Source organism: Jaculus jaculus, chromosome 9, assembly GCF_020740685.1.
Source record: "Jaculus jaculus isolate mJacJac1 chromosome 9, mJacJac1.mat.Y.cur, whole genome shotgun sequence".
NCBI lineage: Eukaryota > Metazoa > Chordata > Mammalia > Rodentia > Dipodidae > Jaculus > Jaculus jaculus.
In genome coordinates this window covers 45,988,907-46,012,087 of record NC_059110.1, presented here as the reverse complement: position 1 = coordinate 46,012,087, position 23,181 = coordinate 45,988,907, and the positions used below count along the sequence as shown (strand labels likewise).

General features: G+C 38.7%; 1 protein-coding gene across 5 annotated transcripts in view; it reads right to left on the bottom strand.

The window, feature by feature from the left end:
* The window catches only part of Tbc1d32 (TBC1 domain family member 32), a 241,396-nt gene extending 218,911 nt beyond the window's left edge, over positions 1 to 22,485 (bottom strand). For 3 of the 5 annotated variants that reach the window (XM_004651239.2, XM_045159398.1, XM_045159401.1), the window contains exons 1-3: positions 22,311 to 22,485; positions 9,752 to 9,913; positions 3,674 to 3,851 (exon numbers count right to left, since the gene is read on the bottom strand). In XM_004651239.2, the coding sequence (XP_004651296.2) occupies positions 3,674 to 3,851; positions 9,752 to 9,913; positions 22,311 to 22,480 (510 nt within the window). In that variant the 5' untranslated portion in view covers positions 22,481 to 22,485. Of the gene's footprint in view, positions 1 to 3,673; positions 3,852 to 9,751; positions 9,914 to 13,960; positions 14,038 to 22,310 lie in introns of all 5 variants that reach the window. The other 2 variants (XM_045159402.1, XM_045159400.1) reach the window with 2 other exon arrangements.
* Positions 22,486 to 23,181: the final 696 nt, after the last annotated feature.

Genomic DNA, 23,181 nt, shown 5'->3' with positions numbered 1-23,181 from the left:
GACAAAATACAACACTATTTCATGATCAAAACACTGGAAAAAATAGGCATGGAGGGTTTACATCTCAATACAATAAAGGCTATATGTAAAGCCCCTAAAGCCCAAATAATTCTTAATGGGAAAAAAGGAGTTTCCATTGAGATCAGGAACAAGACAGGGGGGCCCACTCTCACTACTGCTCTTCAACACAGTATACAACAAGTATAGAAGTATATAGAAGACAGAAGAAAGAAAGAAAAGGGATTCAAATTGGAAAGGAAAAAGTCAAGTTGGCCCTATTTATAGATGACATGACTCTATATATAAGTGACCCAAAAGTCTCCATCTCAAAATTTCTAAAGATGATAAATTCCTTCATCAAAATGGCAGGATACAAAATCAAAGCACACAAGCCGGGCGTGGTGGTGCACGCCTTTAATCCCAGCACTAAGGAGGCAGAGGTAGGAGGATTGCCATGAGTTCAAGGCCACCCTGAGACTCCATAGTGAATTCCAGGTCAGCCTGAGCTAGAGTGAGGCCCTACCTCGAAAAACCAAAAAAAAAAAAAAAAAAAAAAAAAAGAAAGAAAGAAAGAAAGAAAAGAAAATTAAAGCACACAAATTAGTAGCTTTTGTATATGCAACAAATATGCAGAGAAATAAATCAGTAATACTGACCCATTTTCAATAGGAACAAAAACAAATAACTTGATATGATAGTAATCAAGGATGTGTAAGACGAATATAATGAAAACATTAAAAAAAAAAAACTCAAGAAAGAAATCGAGGAGGACTTGAGAAAATGGAAAGACATTCCATGCTCCTGGATAAGCAGAATTAATATTGTGGAAATGGCAATTCTACCAAAAGCATTAAACAGATTCAACACAATACTAATAAAAACACCAGCATCATACTTCACAGAGACTGAAAAAATGATCTCAAAATTCATATGGAATGACAGAAGGCCTCAGATATCCAAACATATCCTCAAGAAAAAAAAACCTCTGGCGTTATCACCATAGCCAGCCAAAAGCTATGTTACAAAGCCATAGTGACAAAAACAGCATGGTACTGGAATAAAAACAGAAAAATAGATCACTGGAGCAGAATTGAAGATCCACACCTTAGGTCAAGTAACTACAGCTGCTGGATCTTTGACAAACATGCCAATAATGTAGACTGTAGAAAAGACAGCAACTTCAAAAACTGGTGTTGGACAAATTGAATGACCATATGTAGGACAATGAAATGAGACCCACTCATTTCTCCATACACAAAAATCAAGTCCAAATGGACTAAAGATAGCAATATAAGACCTGAAGCTCTTCAACTACTAGAAGAAAAAACAGGACATACTCTCCACAATATAGGACTAGGAAAAGACTTCCTGAACAAAATCCCAGTAGCCCAGGAGATTAAACAAGCTCACAACCAATGAGATTTCATGAAACTAAAAAGCTTCTGCACAGACAAACATTCCATAAACACAGCCAATATATTATCAACTGAATTGGAGAAAACCATTACTAGCTATACCACTGATAGAAGCCTAATATCTAGAATCTACAAAGGACTCAAAAATTAAACAGTAAAAAATAAAATCCACTCCAAAAGTAGAGCAGAGAACTGAATATGGAGTTCTCAGTGGAAGAATTACAAATGGCTAACACACACTTAAGAAAATGTTCAACATCCCTAACCATTAGAGGAATGTAAATTTTAAAAACTATGAGATTCTACCTTATCCAGTAAGGATAGCAAACATTAAAAATTAAAATGTAAACAAATGTTGGTGAGGATGTGGTGAAATAAGAACATTCATTCACTGTTGGTGGGAAAGTAAACTAGTATAACCACTATGAAAATCAATATGGAAACTCCTAAAAAGGATTAATATAGAGTTACCAGCAGACCTTGTTATTCCCTAAAAGCATTTACCCTAAAAGCTCCACATCTCAGTTCAGAGATATTTGCTCAGTCATGTTTATAGCTTCTGAATTCATAATAGCTAAGAACTGGAATCAACCCAGGTGCCCATCATTGGATGAACAAATGGCCAAGATGTGGTATATTTACACTCTGTAATTCTACTCAGCAGTAAGAAAAAAATAACACATTAAAATTTGTAGAAAAATGGTCAAAATTGTAACAGATCATTCTAAGTGAACTCACAATCACAAAAAGACAATCTTCACATGGTCTCATTCATCTGCAGTTCCTAACCTAGGTCAGATTGAGTTGCTGACATACCTGAGTGGCATCTCAAGGCTTGAATAGGGAGAGTTGGGCTTGGTGAAAGGGGAAGGAGGAGGGACAAAAAAAAAAAAAAGAACCCAAATTGAACTGCTACTATAGAATGCTATATCCTGGAAGTTAGATTAAAAGGTGGAACTTTCAAGCAAACCTTAGAGGGAGCACCTAAATCAAAGGGCCCTGGAGAGGGTGAGATGAAGCCTAACCTTAAGATTTCTCCTATTTCTCTTTCTTTTCTTTTTCTTTTCCCTTGACACTGGCCTGTAATTCCCTGTACTAAGATGTGTTTTATAACCACAATGAGCTGCTGATCAGACAGGCCTACTAGATCTCCCAAAACAAACAAGACAGACTTCTGTCAGAGTACATTAACCAAAGATTAATGGTAAGATCCTACTACTGAAGACACCATACGATTGTAGGCACTTACCATGGAGAGACCTGAGTGGAATCCAGAAGAGAGCCAGACCCCAGACAATTAGTACATCTAAAGCTGGAAGGAACCATATGAGCTACTGTGGGAAAGTGGCCAACATCTGTCCAAACAACTCAAAGTCTAAGCGACTCATAAGCAAACAACCTGACGTAATGCTCATACAAATGCAATAGTGGCACACACCATGGTGGGTAACCAATTAATCTTGGATTAGCTAACAGATCTGCTCAGGGAAAAGGAAACCAGGTACAGAACTGGAAAAGTCAGAATCATATCCAGATCATGATTCTACTTTCCATGTTCAAGCTAACTTTAACCTTGGGCTATAACACAGTCTATACCCTTTAAATTCTCTCTAAATTAATAATTGTTTACCAATTAACTAGTGCTGACTTCACTGTCCTTTGGAGAGTCTGTTTCTCTTTTTCAGGCAGAAGCTGGACCTGAGGAGTAAAACAACCCAGCTTACCCTACCTGGCCCCAGCTGAAAATACAGAGGAATTGGGGAAATGAGAAAGAATGCTGCTTTCTCAGTGAATCTGCTATCAGCACAAGGCTAAAGAAAATAGACATTGAGGACACTCAACACCTACCAAACCAGAGATCCAGAGGCTCTTAAGAGCCCATCACTAAACTAGACTCAAAATATACCCAACATGGTTCAGGGTATTTTGCAGAAAAGAGAGCGGAAAGATTGTTACAGCCACAAGTTGGGATATTTTGCCAGAGACACTGCCTCTACCCCATAACTGACTGCTGCCCCCATAACGCATGACTCACAATCCCCATGGGGTTGACCTGCATCCCCAATGAGGAAGGCCTCTTCAGAAAGGGGGCAGGGAGGAGGGAAAGGATGGTACCAACATGTGGTGTTTACATACTAAATATGTCCATATGTAATAAAAATACATTTTTTAAAAATCTGTCTGACAAAATACTTGTTTCAGCCTGTGATTATTAAAAACACAATTTTAAAACATAAATATGAAATGAAACCACCCACCTGAGTGAATGATGAGTCACTGTCAGAGCAGTTATCAGTGCAGTAGCTATTGCTTTTCTCCTTCTGGATTTTTCTCTGCCTCTCTTGACTTCGTATCTCATCTTCTTCAAACTTATTAATCATAGACTCTACCACTACCATCATCACATTCTTCAGGGAATGCATCATTTCTTTATACCTTCAAATTCAAAGCAGTGTTAATAAAGAACTGTGAGCAAAAATTAAAATAATGAACTAAATTATCTGACATTTCTGAAAGTAAAAAGGAGCAACCAACAGTGGACCTAGGGAGATGGCTCAGCAATTAAAGGTCCTTGATTGCAAAGCCAGCTGTCTTGAGTTTAAGTTCTCAATAGCCCATGTAAAGCTAGACAGGTATTAATTCATTGCAGAGGAGAAAGACCTTGGCATGAGTGAACATATGTGCATGCACGTGTGTGCGCATGCGCGCGCGCGCACACACACACACACACACACACACACACACATGCAAATAAAATAAAAATAAATTAATTAACTAAAACAGTCTCTGAGGATACAATGCTAAACAGAAAAATCTAAAGTGACTAATTCCTAAAGAAAAAATGGCATAACTAAAACATGAATAAAAGATAAAAAATTCAAACTGTGTAATTTCTTGTGTTTTTATCTAAAAACAAATCAAAACAACAAAATCAAAGGTATGCTATTCTGAAGACAAGTACTAAGTTACCAACAACATGATCCAACATTACTATCATACTACCAAAACCCAGGCTATTTTATGCTTACTTTTATTATGTACTCCCTCTTGTTCTCGTTCTCTCTCTCTCTCTCAAAGAAACACATAATTAAGTAAATAAACAGTTTTTTGTAAAGCCTACTTGGTTCAACTCTCCAGCCACCCATGTAAAAGCATAAAGACCAGTGCAAAAAGTGGCACATATGTCCAGTGCACATTTGCAGTGGAAAGCGATCTTGGTGCACCCATACACACACACACACACACACACACACACACACACAATATCACACATGCATGCACATACAAAAGTACACACACACACATATACATATATATATGTATGTATGTATGTATATGTATACACACACACATATACACACACACACACACATATATTTGTTTAAAAAAGTAAAAACCAGATCCCACATAAGCAAGATGCACAAAGTGACACAAGTGTGCAAGGTTGCACAAGGTGGCACATACATGTGGAGATTGACTGCAGTGGCCGGAGGCCCTGAAGTGCCAAATTTCTCTCTCACTCTCTCATTAAAACAAAAGAAGAAAGAAAGAAAGAAAGAAAGGAAGGAAGGAAGGAAGGAAGGAAGGAAGGAAGGAAGGAAGGAAGGAAGGAAGGAAGGAAGAGAGAGAGAGAGAAAGGAAGAAAAAAGGAGAAAGAAAGAAAGATAGACAGAAAGAAAGAAACAACTTGCCAGGAGTTTTATATCACAACTTTGATCCCCGTATTCAGGAGTAATATCTAGTATTTTATGAAAAACATACATGAGTTTATATAATTTTACATACATATGTACATATATTTAAAATTCCAAAAATCATAATGAAACACGAAAAATTGAAAACACATGAGAAAAAGTAAGAACAATAAAGAAGGGATGCTACAGAGAAGAGAAATACAATAGAGGCCAGAAACAGTCCAATGAAGACTTCAGTTTAAAGTAGAGCAACATAAAAATCAAAGTATACTGAAACATTCCTAGTTAAATGCAAATTATATAAATGAGCCAGAAGATCCAGCTTCATGTTCTACAGTTTCTAAGCAATAAGAAAACAGGAAAACCTGGAATGTGGGCACACAGCTTTAATCTCAGCACTTGGGAAGCTAAGGCATAGGATGGTAAATCCAAAGCAAACCTGTGCTACATATCAAATTAAAGGGCAAGTTCTAGATTTAACAGCAAGAACCTGTCAGAAGACAGGGAGATAAAACAGTCCTTTGGAACTCTCACGACCTACCCTTCAAAGGCTATTCTCTTCTTCCACAGGAGCTAGATGGTGACTAAACTATACTTTCCTGCCTCCTTTGTGGTTAGATATAAAGTTATAGAGATATAAAGTTAGATGTAAAGTCCTGCCATTTTATAAACACACAATTTTCCAGGCAGGGTAGTGCATGCCTTTGATCCTAGCACTTTGGAGGCAAAGGTAGGATTTCTATGAGTTTGCAGCCAGCCTGAAAATACATAGCAAATTCAAGTCAGCCTGGGCTAGAGTGAAACACTACCTCAAAAAGAAAAGAGAGAGGAGAGAAAGAGAAAAAGAAAGTAAGAAAAAAAGATGAAAGACAAAAGAAAGAAGGAAGGAAGGAAGGAAGGAAGGAAGGAAGGACGCACGCACGCACGCACGCACGCACACACACACAAACACAATTTGGTGATTTAGCCAAGTGTGTAATCTAAACAAATGGCAGGTAGTCAGAAGGATCAGAAGTTCAAAGACAACCTTGACTACACAGGAAGTTTGAGACCAGCACAGGCTACATAGTGAAACCCTGTTTACAAAAAAAGAAGAAAAGAAACAAAGAAAGAAAATATTGACTTAATTAAGAAATATAGAAGTAAATGTCAAGCTAGAGAGATGGCTCAGTGGATTAAGCACTTGCCATGTAAGCATTAGTACCTGAGTTCGGATCCAAGACCCCACATAAAAAATGCTAGAATCTGTGACAAACTTCTGTTATCTCAGTATACCTATGGCAAGATGAGAGAAGGAGACGAAAATTTCTGAGAAGCTTGTGGGCCAGCTGACCTGGTGAATGGAGCAGTGAGTACTAGAAATTCTACTTCAAAAAACTGAGTGGAAGATGCAAACCTCCGGTGTGTGCCCACACTAACACACAAACACACATGCATATGTGATACACACACAAACACCAAAAAGTAAATCTCAACAATATACAGGATAAGAGAAAGGGTTATTATAATCCACAAAAGACTTCCTATTAGGAAGACTCACTCAATAGGAAGGACTAGGAGCCACTCCACAAAGAACTAGGGGGTGGGGAGATCTTAGATAACACATAATGCACTCTTCTACCAAAAAGGGAAGGTGTACAAAGAATTATTTGCCTTGGGGATCCCCTGGCACTGAAGCTGGAATGAGCAAAGAATACCCTGCAACCACACTGCCATCAAGATCAGTTCCAGAGGTCCACAACCTGGAAACCACCACAGGCCACTGACACAGAATATGGAGAGATCATGATGGAAATTAGAGGGAAGCCAATTCCCTGACAGCTAGCCCTCAAAGTGCTGGAGAGTGCTACATAAACTGCTAGAGGAAAACAGACACCAATGTTGTCAACAAGCAGGAGATCCTAGGTGGGTAACCAATGGCTCTCAGATTGGATTTAATGGGAAAGAAATCTTTTATTTATTTTAAAAAATAAATAAAAGGAGAGATAGTTGCAGGCATTTGCCTGCAAAGCCAAAAGATCCCGGTTTGATTCCCCAGACCCACATTAGCCAGATGCACAAGGGGGCACATGTGTCTGGAGTTCATTTGCAGTGGATGGATGCCCTGGTATGCCCATTCTCTCTCTGTATCTCTCTCTCCCTCCTTCCCTCTTTCTCTCTCTCAAATAAATAAATAAAATGTTTTAATTTTTTTGTTTTTATTTTTATTTATTTATTTGAGAGCCACAAAGACAGAGAGAGATGGAGAGAGAATGGACGCACCAGGGCTTCCAGCCATTGCAAACAAACTCCAGATGCATGTGCCCCCTTGTGCATCTGGCTAACATGGGTGCTTGGGAATAGAGCCTCAAAACAGGGTCCTTAGGCTACACAGGCAAGCGCTTAACCACTAAGCCATCTCTCCAGCCCTAAAATATATTTTTAAAAGATACTTTTATTATATGATTATTGAAGTATTTTAGCATTCATTTTAAAATAAGCTTCGTTATTTTATGTTATATTACTTATGCTAGAAATAGAATGGTAGGAATTACATAACCATTCAAAGATAGACATAAGTCCATTTTTTTCTCCAAACCAAGAAATATGAAATCGTAACCTGTATGGCTTTTAATGTGTGTGTGTGTGTGTGTGTGTGTGTGTGTGTGTGTGTATGTATACACACACACACACACACACACACACACACACACACACATATAAATGGATTGAACTTGCTGGTTTTATTCTGTTCAGTAACAATAAATGAGTGACAACATAATTATTTAAATAATGTCATTAGTTGTCACAAATGGGGAAGGGATCCTGTACAGACCAATTTGTTGAAAGTTTTATTTAAAAATAAATCAATGTTTTATAATATAGTAGATATGAGAAGCAAAAGTATATATCCCAATATTGCTGATACTAGAGCTGGCAAAATATACCCTAATGATGTCCACTGAATTTCCATTTTTTTAAATAAAGTTTTATTGGGACACATGAATTATCTTTCAATTACATATGATCCATGGCTATTTCCACAATGCAACACTTGGCATTTTCAAATGCGTATTTTATAGTCCTTTACGGAAAACATTTGCCAACCCCTACCCTATAGTATATTGGAGTCACAAAATAAAAAAAAGCTTGGGTCCCTGGATGAATTCACTGAAGAGACCACCTACCCATCCTGCAATTATAAACTTCCTGAAATGCTGTATAAGAGAAAAAAATTCTTCTTTGTCTTGTACTAGTGGTTTATCTTTCACAGTTATTTAATGCATATTTTAATTATATTTCCACATAGCTCCTTACATATACCATGGCACTTAAGTGAACTGCATTAAAACCATTTCAAGTTTATAAATTTCAGCATGTCAGATTCTCGATTATACCCTGGATTACTGAAGGACAGAAGATATCATATTCATCTTTATGAATACCATATGGTAGTTGGTTATTAAGTGTGTGATGAATATTTGACTTATAAGGAAAAAGAAGACACATGATTGCTAAAGCTACAATTGATTCCATCAATCTGTTTTCCTCAGCTGTAACAAACTTCTGAACCTAGGTACTTTAATAAAAAGTTGTTTATCACACAATTTTATGATCTCGCAAACATAGAACCAGTTTCTGCTCAATTCCAGAGAAGACCTCCTGGTAGATGGCATAACTAAAGCATGACTACATAACAGAAGGATACCATGATAAGACAGGAAGACAGGATGGGGAGGGGGCAGCCTTATTCTTACAACTCTAGCTAGAACTAAGAAAGATTCTATAAGAACTTCCTGAATTCCTTCGGTGGGCACAGTCTTCAGTAACCTAATTATCTTCCATGCAGCTCTATTTCCTTAAGGTCCCATCTCCTCTTAATATTGTTTCATTAGGGATGAAGCATCTAACACTCCTGGAGAACAAGCAATATCCAAACCAGTAATTTGTAACATGAATTGACTATACTGGCAAAAAAAGTAACTTTCACTAATTTCATCAACAATAAAACACATAGGATATACAAGACATTATTGTATGGATTAGGATACAAAAAAAGAAAAGAAAATTACATTTAAAAAAATCTGAGCATCTATTCTAAAGAGGAGATGCTAGAAATTAGGAAAATATACACCCTTTTATTCCTTTATGAGTGATAAAAGAGCCATAAGGAAAATAACAAAAAAATAAAGTAATAGACAGGGAAAAGCAATTTAGCTTAGCCAGAGACATGAAGGAAGCCTCTGAAACAAAAATATTGGTCTAAGATCACTCCAAACAAAAAGGAGTCATAAAAATACTTAAGGAAAAGGCACCTGCATAAGTAGTGGTATTACAAATTTCTGAGGGAGGATCTTACTTGGTTGTTTAAGAAAGAACAAGACCAGTATGGCCAGAGCACTGTGAAGGGAAACATGAGAGGTGGAGAGGGAGCAGAAGGCTTGTGGCCCACCTGTGGGTTAGGGGAAGAACTCTGCATTTTGTCTGAGCAAAATGGAAGTTTTGGGGTGGGAGTTGAGTGGAAGAGGAGCCAAGATCTGATTGGCATTTGGATTCATTTTAGAAAGGAAACAGAACTTAAGGGCCATGTGTCAGGGGCACTGTCAGGAAACCCTCCTGAGAGAAAAAATTACTTTAAAGTATTATTATTGGCATACTCACTCTTTAGACTCCTGAGTTCTTTTAGTAACATGTTGAACAACTGTGTCATAGCCAGATTCCTCACCCTGTTTCTGGTCAGATACGCATTTCTCCATTTCTTCTTCAATCATAGATCCCAATGTGTCACATATGTGCTGCCTAAGATATTTCACAAATTCATAGCTGAAATACATATTTAAAAAATAAATTATTTAAATATTGTGAGCTCACTTATTAACCATATCCAGAAAGTCTTAGTAGAGAAAGGTCTACAAAATGTTTTATTTGTCCGCATGTCATTAAGGAAACAAATAATAATAAAAACAGAAGAGGATGTAAAATGAGGACTATAATTTACTGCTGGGGTATTTAAACTAGGCCAGCTAAGATGGAAATAACAGGGAGGATTCCTCAACTGGAAAGTTTTCCACTAAAATCAGGAACAAGACAAGGGTGTCAACTGTCCCCACTTTTATTTAATATAATATTGGAAGTCTTAGCCATAGCAATAAGGCAAGAGACACACATAAGACGGATACAAATTGGCAAGGAAGAGATCAAGTTATCATTATTTGCAGATGACATGATTCTATACATAAAGGACCCTAAAGATTCTACTAGCAAACTGTTCGAGCTGATCAAAACCTACAGCCATGTAGCAGGATACAAAATAAATACACAGAAATCAGTAGCCTTCATATATGCTAACAACAAACACACAGAGAATGAAATTAGAGAAACACTGCCATTCACAATTGCATCCAAAAAAATAAAGTACCTTGGAATAAACCTAACCAAGGAAGTAAAGAATCTCTACAATGAGAACTTTAAAATACTCAAGTGAGAAATTGCAGAAGACACTACAAAGTGGAGAAACATCCCTTGTTCCTGGATGGGAAGAATCAATATTGTGAAAATGGCAATCTTACCAAAAGCAATCTACACATTTAATGCAATCCCTATCAAAATTCCAAAAGCATTCTTCATGGAAATAGAAAAAACAATCCAAAAATTCATTTGGAATCACAAAAAAAAAAAAAACTCTAATATCTAAAATAATACTGAGCAACAAAAATAAGGCTGGTGGTATCACTGTACCTGATTTTAACCTATACTACAGAGCCACAGTAACAAAAACAGTGTGGTACTGGCACAAAAACAGACATGTAGATCAGTGGAACAGAATAGAGGACCGAGATGTAAGTCCAGGTGGCTGTAGCCACCTGATATTCGATAAAAATGCCAAAAATACTCATTGGAGAAAAGACAGCCTCTTCAGCAAAGGGTGTTGGGAAAACTGGATATATATCTTCAGAAGGATGAAAATAGATTCTTCTGTCTCGCCATGTACAAGAATTAAGTCCAAATGGATTAAAGACCTTAACATCAGAACTGAAACTCTGAAACTGCTAGAGGAAAAAGTAGGGGAAACCCTTCAACATATGGGCCTTGGCAAAGACTTTCTGAATACAACTCCAATTGCTCAGGCAATAAAACCACAGTTTAATCACTAGGACTTCATGAAATTACAAAGATTTTGCACTGCAAAGGACACAGTGAAAAAAGCAAAGAGGCAAACTACAGAATGGGAAAAAAATCTTCACCAGCTATATATCTGATACAGGATTAATATCTAGGATATACAAAGAACTCAAAAAGTTAAATAATAAGGAAGCAAACAAGCCAATCAAAAAAAGGGTTATGGAGCTAAATAGAACATTCTCAAAGGAAGAAATAAGAATGGCATATAAGCATCTAAAAAAGTGTTCTACGTCACTAGTCATTAGGGAAATGCAGATTAAAACTACATTGAGATTCCATCTCACTCCTGTCAGATTGGCTACCATCATGAAAACAAATGATCATAAATGTTGGCGGGGATGTGGAAAAAGAGGAACCCTTCTCCACTGCTGTTGGGAATGCAATCTGGTCCAGCCATTGTGGAAATCAGTGTGGAGGTTCCTAAAACAGCTAAAGGTTGATCTACCATATGACCCAGCTATAGCACTCCTAGGTATATATCTTAAGGACTCATCTCATTTCCTTAGAAGTACGTGCTCAACCATGTTTACTGCTGCTCAATTTATAATAGCTGGGAAATGGAACTAGTCTATATATCCCTCAACTGATGAGTGGATGGATAATGAAGATGTGGCACATTTATACAATGGAGTTCTACTCAAACAGTAAAGAAAAATGAAGTTATGAAATTTTCAGAAAAATGGATGGATCTGGAAAGGATTATACTAAGTGAGGTAACCCAGGCCCAGAATGCCAAGCGCCACATGTTCTCCCTCATATGTGGATCCTAGTCACAGATGATTGGGCTTCTGCGTGAGAAGGAAAATACTTAGTAGCAGAGGCCAGTAAGTTAAAATGGATATATAAAGGGAAGAGAAAGGAAGGGAGGAGTGTACTTAATAGGTTGCTGTTGTATATATGTAAGTACAATGATTGAGATGGGGAGGTAATATGATGGAGAATGGAATTTCAAAGGGGAAAGTGCGGAGGGCGGGGAGGGAGGGTATTACCATGGGATATTTTTTATAATCATGGAAAATATTAATAAAAATTGTGAAAAGAAAAAAAAAATTTTTAATTGAAAATAGCTCTCTATATGACCCCTCTCTACCACTCCTGAGTATTTACTCAAAGGGTTTGAAGTCAACAAATCATAGGAATTCTTGCACATCGATGCTTATTTACTATGACACTATTCACAACAGCAAGTTAGGAACAAACCTAAATGTACATCAACAGAGGAAGGGGTGAAAACAATGTGGTATATTTATACATAGTGGCATTTTACTTAACATAAAGAACAATAATGTTGTTTGCTGGAAAATGGATAGAACTGAAGATTATCATTATAAATGAATAAAGTCAATCTCAGCAGGACAAATGCTACATGTTTTCTTGTGTTTGTGGATCCCAAAATTTATAGAGGTACATATGATCAGATCTGTATGACATGAAGAAGAAACAAAATGTTCAAGGGAAATAAGGGGACTTATTAGAGGGAGGCGAGGAGGTAAGTACAGGGGAATATGCTAAAAACACATTATATTCTTGTATGAGACAAAGTATGTGATAGGATGAATACACACCAATTAAAAAAGATTGGGGGGGGGCTACAGGAATGGCTTAGCAGATAAAGCATTTGCCTGCAAAGCCAAAGGACCCAGGTTGGATTCCCTCGAACGCACATTAGCCAGATGCACAAGGGGGTGCATGCATCAGGAGTTCATTTGCAGTGGCTGAAGTCCCTGGCATGCCATTCTTTCTCCCTCCCTCCCTCCCTCTGTCCCTCCCTCTCTTTTTTTCTCTCTCTCCCCCTCCCTCCCTTTCCTTTTTTCTCTGTCAAAAAATAAAATAAATTTCAAAAAAAAAAAGATTTTTGGGCCAGGCATGTTGGCATGCATGTGTAATCCCAGCACTCAGGAGGGAGGCAGAGGTAGGAGGATTGCCAGGAGTTCCATGGCCACCCTGAGACTACAGAGTGAATTCCAGGTCAGCTTCAGCTACAACAGATCCTATCTTGGGAAAAAAATATAAAAGATTTTTGTTTCAAACACAGTTGAAATCACAAAGCTTATTTAGTACTTTGTTTTGCTGGTTTTTTTTATCTGAAATAATTGGCAGAGATCATCATTTGATGATGATCACATGGAGGCAGTGAGCAGGATGAAGGATGATGAAAATTTCAGTGGCAGACCTCTTTCCAGGTTAGGTGCCTCTTCAATTTCCTTCTTAGGGTCTTATACTCCTATGTGATACTGAAGGGTGGGGAAAGCAGGTGTTAAAGATCTACATAACTACCCCTGCTGATAAAAGAAAAGTACAGATAATTATAAAAGAACAAACAGCAAAGGGTTAAGTTCTCATCACTAGAAGAGGTTTTAAAGGTACTTATCTTAATTCTAGTTTAGAAGTCTTTTTCGTGTGTTTACATAGACCAGATAATTCAGCATACTGGAAAATTTTCTTCATAGTTAGTAAAATTCCTTTGTTAACTCCCACAATATAAGAAATATGAGAAGTTAAACATGTTACATAGTAACTAACTATTTTTAGGAAACAGATTTTGTGAAAATGGACAACAATTGTAATTAGTATAATTTAGAAGGGTCTCACAATTATCAAAGTTAATTTAGAATGGAAAAAATGTGAACTCTAAGACATGTAGTTAAAGGTCCACATAGATGCATTACAGATCAAATTTTTAAGTACCTTATTTCCCATAATTCTGAATCTATAATGGTGTCCAACACAGTCCTCTGTTCAGTTTTCACTACATGACTGAGTGTCTGGAAAAGAACATACACCTCAGACAGTTGCCACAGGATTTCACCTTCCTTTCTATTTTTTATTAAATTTGCTATTCTCGTTGTTTCTCTTTACCTGTACACAAAATGCTACTCACTAGAATACCCACAAACTGTGAGTGCCTCTAACTAACTGGAATCAGAAAATCTGTCAGAGACACAGTAGGCCCTAAAAATTCCATACAGATACTTGACATGAAGCCATGTAGCATGAAAGTAAATGTTCAGGTTGGAGACAACAGGATCTGAGTGTATCAGCAGTCCTGACTGGCTATGTACCCTGCGTATTTCACAACCAACCTGCCAGGCAAAATATGCCCCCCACTGCAACAATAAAGCATGAATGTGATGTGAGTAACTAATCACTTTCTGACTGAATTTGAGGCTTACTCCATGGGAGAATTTTCATGTACAGTATTGTGAACCTAGCCAAAAGCCTACAATTAGGGATATCAACCCTAAGTAAAAACCTACCGCTGTTATTATGCTAAAGAAACAGCATGTCAAACTGCCTTTTAGATCTAGATCTAGACAATACACACACACACACACACACACACACACACACACATATACACACACACACATATACATATACACACATATATACACACACACATACATACTTGTTCCCGTAGTTTAGTACTACTCAGAGCCTTGATCACAGAAGTTTCTCCCTATAACTGGCATTGATTAATGCAGAGATACATAGCTGACAAAATGGCTGAGTACAGTGACTACTGTATGCTCAGCCTCAAACTAGACGTCTAAACCACCCCTGTATGGCTTGGAGAACCTCGCCGAAGAGAGGGCAAGATGAATATAAGAGCAGGAGAGTAGGGAGGAAAGCTGGGAAACACCGTTTTCTGGAAACAATATGGCAGTTATACTCATGAATTCATAGTAGCTGTGGTTTCCTCACAATACTGAGTCTGTCAATACAACACCCACAGGGGCAGGAGAGAAGACTCAATGGATAAAGCTACTTGTTTATAAAACCTACCAACCAGATTTGATTCCCCAGTATCCATTTGCAGCCAGATGCACAAACTGGCACATGCATCTAGAGTACTGTTTGCAGTGGCAAGAGGATGTGCTGTACCCATTCTCATTCTATAAATAAATAAAATGTTTTTAGAGCTGGAGAGATGGCTTAGCAGTTAAGCGCTTGCCTGTGATGCCTAAGGACCACGGTTCAAGACTCAATTCCCCAGGACCCACGTAAAAAAATAAAATAAATTTTAAAAACTTGTGAATAACGCATAATATACACATAATATCAACATAATGAAAGCAAAATACTCCTGTGTTTCTCTTCTGTCCCTCAGTATTTGTTGCCAATCTTTAAAAAGAGGAGAATTTGGATCTTTTATAGTATGTGTACAGTTTAAGGCTAATAATAAAAAGGAAAAGAAGGGCTAGAGCGATTTCTCAATGGTTAAAGCATCTCAGTGGTTTAGGTGCTTGCCTGCAATGCCTAATAGCCCTGGTTCAATTCCCAGTACCCACATAAAATCAGATCCACACAATGTTGCATGCATCTGGAGTTTGTCTGCACTGATGAGAGGTCCTGGCACACCCATTCATTCTCATTCTTTCTTTCCCTCCCCCCATCCTCTCCCTCTCTCCTTGAAAATAAACAATATATTTTAAAGGAGGAGAAGGAAAGAAGGAGGAAAAGAAAGAACAAGAAGAAGAAGAAGCAATGCCACAGAACAGAAAGTAGCTAGCAGCTCTATGGGACAAATCCTCACTAGAATCCTACTACCTATGCTGGCTACATTTTCTCTCACTTGAATCTATTATGCTACCTGAAATTACACCATTTGTGGACTCGGTTGTCATAAAAAAAAATCTCCTTATGAAAATGCTAATATCCCAGAAACCCCCGTAAACCCTATAAGCTTTTTTAATAAGATTATTTTTCTTGCTAATAATAGGACAACATCAGGTGGATTAAAGGAACCAGCATTCTGACAGTGGAGATGGAGAGAATCATAACACCCAAGGATAAACTCCCTGGAAGTAAGATGCACCTGAGATACTTAAGAACATGAAGTCTTGCACAAGTGAGTAATAATAGCAAAGAGAAACAGAAATACACACAGCTAAAGTAATGCCCTTTAATATCCCATCTGACTCTGAAATTTTAAGATTCTATAAACATAACAGACATTCCTCTTTCTTCTGTCTACATAAAAGTCCTCTCTCAAGACATATCTCAGGCTACTACAACTAACAGATATATGAATTCTAATTACTTTTAAAAATCACAACATCTGGGCTGGAGAGATGGCTTAGCGGTTAAGCGCTTGCCTGTGAAGCCTAAGGACCCCGGTTCGAGGCTCGGTTCCCCAGGTCCCACGTTAGCACAAGGGGGTGCACGCATCTGGAGTTCGTTTGCAGAGGCTGGAAGCCCTGGCGCGCCCATTCTCTCTCTCTCCCTCTATCTGTCTTTCTCTCTGTGTCTGTCGCTCTCAAATAAATAAATAAATAATTTAAAAAAAATCATAACATCTTAAACTAAATTTAAAATATATTAAATCTTAATTTAAGATTATAACCAACCATTAATTTAGAGTCTTGACTATTTCATGCAAACCACAAATAAACCTTTTTAGGAAATAGTAACAACTAAACATGTGTCAATCAGGAAGAATTTATCTTATCTGCCTAAAGAATTTGTAAAGAGAATATTACAGTATTATAAGGCACTAACTTCTAAAAAGATAAATGATCTCAATTTTAGCTTAACGAACTTTTCGTAGCCTTAAATATTTACATTAAAAATGAAGAAAAGAAAGACAGGTGTGGTGGCATATACGTTTAATCCCCGCACTTCAGAGGCAGAGTAGGAGGATCACCAGGAGTCCAAACCCACACTGACACCACATAGTGAATTCCAGGTCAGCCTGAGCTAAAGTGAGACATACCTTGAAAAAAAGAAATGTTCCAAATTAATGAGCTAAGATTTTATAGGGGAATAAAAGATTAAAATATTTCTCAAGAAGGAAAAAGAAAGAAGTAAAATTAAGAAAACCTAAAATGAGGGCTGGAGAGATGGCTTAGTGGTTAAGCACTTGCCTGTGAAGCCTAAGGACCCTGGTTCTAGGCTTGATTCCTGAGGACCCACAGTAGCCAGATGCACAAGGGGGCGCACGCGTCTGGAGTTCTTTTGCAGTGGCTGAGGCCCTGGTGTGCCTATTCTCCCCCCCTCCCTCCCTCCCTCCCTCCCTCCCTCCCTTCCTCTCTCTCTCTCTCTCTCTCTGCCTCTTTCTCTGTCTGTCACTCTCAAATAAATTAAAAAAAATTTTAAAAAGAAAAACTAAAATGAATGTAAATGGTTTTAGCCAGTGTTTTGAAAAACTTAGTAAGATTAATCAACCTCCCACATACATACGTGATCAATCAAGAAGAGAAGTCATAATGAGGAACAACAGTATAAAAAAGATATAACCACAAATATTACAATTTTTTTAAAAAGGATACTAATGAAAATTTTTAAGTCAATGAGTTTGAAAATCTAGATAAAAATCAAAAGTTCCCAAAATATAGAACCAGCAAAACCTGACTCACTTACTTTCTTTTAAAACAAACACATCAGTGACCTTGCAGCCCAAGTATGTGGAGACTTCAGCAATAGGGTCTTCCCATGTATTCCTGGTGGGAAACCAAGGTACTCAGCGATGGTCTGTAATGTTTTGGGGATATCAGTGACCTTCCAGGCCAACAACTCACTGGAAGGTATCCCATCCCAGGCACTGAAAATTTTCTAGTAACAATCGATGGCTTCTGAGTGTTCCGTTGTCCTAAAACGTAGGTTTCCACATGAACTATTTATATCCTCTTAGATTTTGATTAGCCCTGCCTCCACCTTTCCTTTCCTATATCTCTTTCCCTGACCTCACTTAGGCCTTTTCTCCCCATTAATCTGTTCTTATATTTACATATATACAATACCATCCTATTAATTCCCCCATCACTCCCTTTCTATTCCCTTTATATCTCCTTTTCTACCTTACTGGCCTCTGCTACTGAGTTTGTTTGTTTTTTTTTTAACTTTTTTAACTTTATTTTTATTTATTTATTTATTTGAGAGAGAGAGAGAGAGAGAGAGAAGAGAGACAGACAGAGAGAGGAAGAGAGGGAATGGGAGCACCAGGGCCTCCAGCCACTGCAAATGAACTCCAGACACATGCACTCCCTTGTGCATCTGGTTTACTTGGGTCCTGGGGAAACAAACCAAGGTCCTTCGGCTTTGCAGGCAAACGCCTTAACTGCTAAGACATCTCTCCAGCCATCTGCTACTGAGTTTTATTCCTACTAACATAGAAGTCCAATCATTTGTAGCTAAGATCCACATATGGAGAGAACATGTGACATTTGGCTTTCTGGGCCCTGGTTACCTCACTAAGTATAATGCTTGTCAGATACATCCATTTTCCTGCAAATTTCATAACTTTTTTCCTTTACAGCTGAGTAGCACTTCATTGTGTAAATGTGCCATTCACCAGTTGAGGGACACCTAGGCTCATTCCATTTCCTAGCTATTGTGAATAGAGTGGCAATAAACATGGTTGAGGAAGTATCTATAAGGTAGGGAGATGAGTCATTAAGAGATAAGCCTAGGAGTGTTATAGCTGGGTCATATGGTAGATCTATTTTTAGCTGTCTCAGAAACCTCCACACTGATTTCCACAATGTCTGGAAGAGACTGCATTCCTACCAACAAGGTAGAAGGGTTCCTCTATTTCCACATCCTCATCAGCATTTATGGACATTTGTTTTCATGATGATAGCTAATCTGACAGGAGTGAAATGGAATCTCTTTTAATCTGCATTTCCCTGATGACGAGGGATATAGAACTTTTTTTTTAAGATGTTTATATGCCATCTGTATTTCTTCTTTTGAAAACTCTCTATTTAGTTCCATAGCCCATTTTTTAATTGGGTTGATTTCTTACTATTTAATTTTTTGAGTTCTTGGTATATCCTAGATATTAATACTCTATCAGATATTCAGCTGGCAAAGATTTAGTCCCATTCCGTGGGTTGTCTCTTTGCTCTATTCACAGTGTCCTTTGCCATACAAAAGCTCTATAATTTCATGAGGTCCCAGCAGTTGATCAGTGGTTTTATTTCCTGAGCAATTGGGGTTATATTCAAAAAGTCTCTGCCAATACCAATAAGTTGAAAGGTTTCCCCTACTTTTTCCTCTAGCAGTTTCAGAGTTTCAGTTCTGATATTTAGGTCTTTGATCCATTTGGACTTAATTCTTGTGCATGGAGAGAGATAAGGGTCTATTTTCATCCTTCTACAGATACATATACAGTTTCCCAACACCATTTGCTGAAGAGGCTGTCTTTTCTCCAATGAGTATTTTTGACATTTTTGTCAAAGATCAGGTGGCTATAGGTACCTGGACTTACATCTGGGTCCTCTATTCTGTTCCATTGATCTACATGTCTGCTTTTGTGCCAGTACCATGCTGTTCTTGTTACTATGGCTCTGTAATATAGGTTAAAATCAGGTATGCTGATAGCACCAGCCTTATTTTTGTTGCTCAAAATTGCATTAGATATCTGAGGTTTTTTTGTGCTTCCAAATGAATTTTTTGGATTGTTTTTTTTTTTCTATTTCTGTTAAGAATGCCACTGGAATTTTGATGGGGATTGCATTAAATGTATAGATTGCTTTCAGTAAGATTGCCATTTTCAAAACATTCATTCTTCTGATTTAAGGACAAGGGATCTTTCTATTTCCTAATGTCTTTTGCAATTTCTCGCTTGAGTGTTTTTAAGTTTTCATTGTAGAGTTCCCTCACTTCCTTGGTCAGGCTTATTCCTAACCAAGGTACTTTAAAGGTAGTTTATTTATTTACTTATTTATTTATTTATTTATTTATTTGATGTAATTGTAAATGGGAGTGATTCAATGAGAAATCCTGCTAGAGCTGAGCTGAAAACCTCCTCCATGCAGACCAGCTGACAGAAATCTGGAAAAAGTCATGCTGTATATAGTTCAGTGAAGATACTCAACAATGGACACTACAAGCCTTAAATTTGGCCAGCCAGGCCAAATGAGCCAACAAGTACAATAGTGGCATGTCTGTTATGGAGGAAACCAACCACTGTCTAATTGGACTGGAGGCCTGCTCCATGGTAGGGAAAACATCTCTGGTACTGAAAACCTACAACAGGGGTAGTCATGAGCCCTAGGGGTATAACATCTGCTACTGTCTGGCTAAATATATATACTATGCTCACCAAACTTCCCAGTATGCACTTCTCTTAATCTTCATACCCATACATTAATGCTACTCACACTTTTGGTTAGAGAAGCTTCTTTTTTCTGATGGCACTGACCTTGGATGAGTCAGAAGGCATCATGGTGCTGAGAAGACATGACAGAGGAGTATTCAGCACTGAAACGCCTCTATCACACCTTCCAAGGCTCAGGGTCCACTGCAGAAGAGGTGGCATGTACCACCACACCCAACTTTACATTATAGTCTTTAAAAAATACATTGCTACCAATAAAAACTGATCTCTTAGTATCTCTAAAATAAAGAATATTATCGTAGGATATGGTGGTGTACACCTTTCATCCCAGTGCTCAGGAGGCAGAGGTAGGAGGATCGCCATGAGTTTGAGGCCACCCTGAAACTACATAGTGAATTCCAGGTCAGCCTAGGCCAGAGTGAGACCCTAGCTCTAAAAACCATGTGTGTGTGTGTGTGTGTGTGTGTGTGTGTGTGAGCATTTTCATCCAACTAATGTTATCAGTAGTGGACATATTGGGGAAATAAGCAGACACAAAAGAACCAAATACATAACAACAGGCTGCAACCTGGGCATCTAACCCACCACTCAGAAGAAAGTAGAACAATCAAGACCAGTCTGGGGCTACACAGGAAAACACATGTGTGTATTAAAGAAGTTAGAAATTCTGCAAGGATTCTTCCCATCCTTTTTTAAATCCCCTTGAGAATCTGATTAAATGACTGCCCCAAGAAACTACTAATACACACAAGCTTTGGAGAAGTGTAAAGGATTCACAGACCTCACAATGCTCATATGGGATACTTGTAAAAGTTCCTTCATACCCAAGAGCCTGTAAAAGCATCAAATGCCTAGTGTGTGCAAGGCCCTGAGTTCCATCCATCCTTAGTACCAGAAATAAATTAATTAAATTAATTAATAATTCATGGCAACATACAATTTTTTTTTTTTTTTTTTTTGGTTTTTCAAAGTACAGTCTCCCTGCAGTCCAGCTGTCCTGGAATTCACTCTGTAGTCTTAGGGTGGCAGCAAACTCACAGTGCTCCTCCTACCTCTGTCTCCAAAGTGCTGGGATTAAAAGCATGTGCAACCACTCCCAGCTATAACAAGAAAATTTTTCAGTGCTATTTGCATGAGACTAAAATAAAATGCAAAGCAGGGCGTGGTGGCATATGTCATTAATCCCAGCATTTAGGAGGCAGAGTAAATTCAGGTCAGCCTTGGCTAATGTGAGACCCTACCTTGGAAAAAAAAAAGTATAAAATAAAATGCAAATACTAAATATGTTACTATTAATCATAGTGAGGGAAACTCGGAATAAACTTTCAAATCGAAAAGCTTAAAAAAACTTACAAAAACAAAATCAAAAGTTAAACACGTCTCTATATACAACTTCAAGATCTTTAAAGCTTTAAAATAAGTCTATCAAGATCTTCCTCAAATGGCACCTCCCAAACTTCCTTTCTTTACTGCTCCTAACTCTAAGCCATCATTGTACTAATGTGTAAGGACATTTACAATGTGCCTTACCCCTTTCTGGGTACTTTATTGCAAATTAAGTCACTGCAGGACAGTACTTCCCGGCAGTGTGAGAGTGGTGAACTACAGACAGCAGTCATGAGACAAGCTCAGCAAAGGAACAGAGAGCTGGGGGATCCTTGTTTTGGGGTAAAGCGACGGGAATTTCCTTTAAGTAGCAAAGCTGTTCTTTAAAGAACATGCCTAATTTACAATTAATGCTGTTATGCTGTTCGGGAGAAAAAAGTACATAATTAGGATAAGCCGGTTGTAACAGCAAAACCAGAGGCAGAGACTTTTCTAAAATATTTAAAAACATGATAAATTCGGCTTGGGGAAAATATACAGGAAAAACTGAACCTTGAACTACCTATTTAGCAAATCATTAAATGCATATTCTTTATCCATCATTTCCATCTTTCAACGACTTTCTTAAAAACTTAAAAGCAGTTTTACTTGTGGAAATTTTCATCAGTTTCCTCCAGACGTAGAAGAATCTCCTCGGCGCACTCCAGGGAGGGAGCACCGGTGATTTTCTCCTTCACGCTCTGGAACAACTGCTTCAGCATCGCCTGCAGCACCGGCTCGTCCTCGCAGGAGAACTGGGCCATGGTCCTGATGGGCATCAAACCTCCGCGCCAGCACCGCGGGGTCTCCGCGGACGCCGCGCACTGCGCACGCGCGCCACCCGATCCCCGCCCACACGTGGCGTCGTTCCCTAGGAAACAGTGGCCGGCGCGGAGGGGGGCGGAGCCTCGGCTGCTGTTCTAGGGAAAACCGAGCTATGACACTGGGCTGAGGCCGGGCCTTCAGCACTGCCCGGACCAACGGAGTAGTCGGCCGAGGGGCCTGACGGGAGAACGCGCCAGCGGCGCGTGACGTCAGCGCGTTGCCAGGGCTTCCTTGGGGCCGGGAGTAGCCCCACACCACCCAGATGCTTGCGGGGCCGTCCTGTTCTCTCAGATTTTGGGAGGGACATGCAGAAGGGGTGAATAAAAGCAAGCTGGGAGGTGGGAAGCCAGAGGGGGGGGTTGAAGTGTTGGTGCATGCTGTTCTTCCTGGGCTGACACTCCGCTTGGAGCCCCGCCTGGGGCCTATGAGATGATGCAAGAATATTGCTTCGCGCAGCGGATGTGGAAACCACATTCGTTTTTGACCCAATGACAGGTGAAAAACAAAGGACTGGAGAGATGGCTTAGTAGTTAAGGAGCTTGCCTGCGAAGCTTAAGGACCTAGGTTCAACTCCCCAGACCTTAAGTAAGCCAGACACACAAGGTGACTCCTGTGTCTGGAGTTCGATTGCAGTAGCTATAGACGCTGGCCCGCC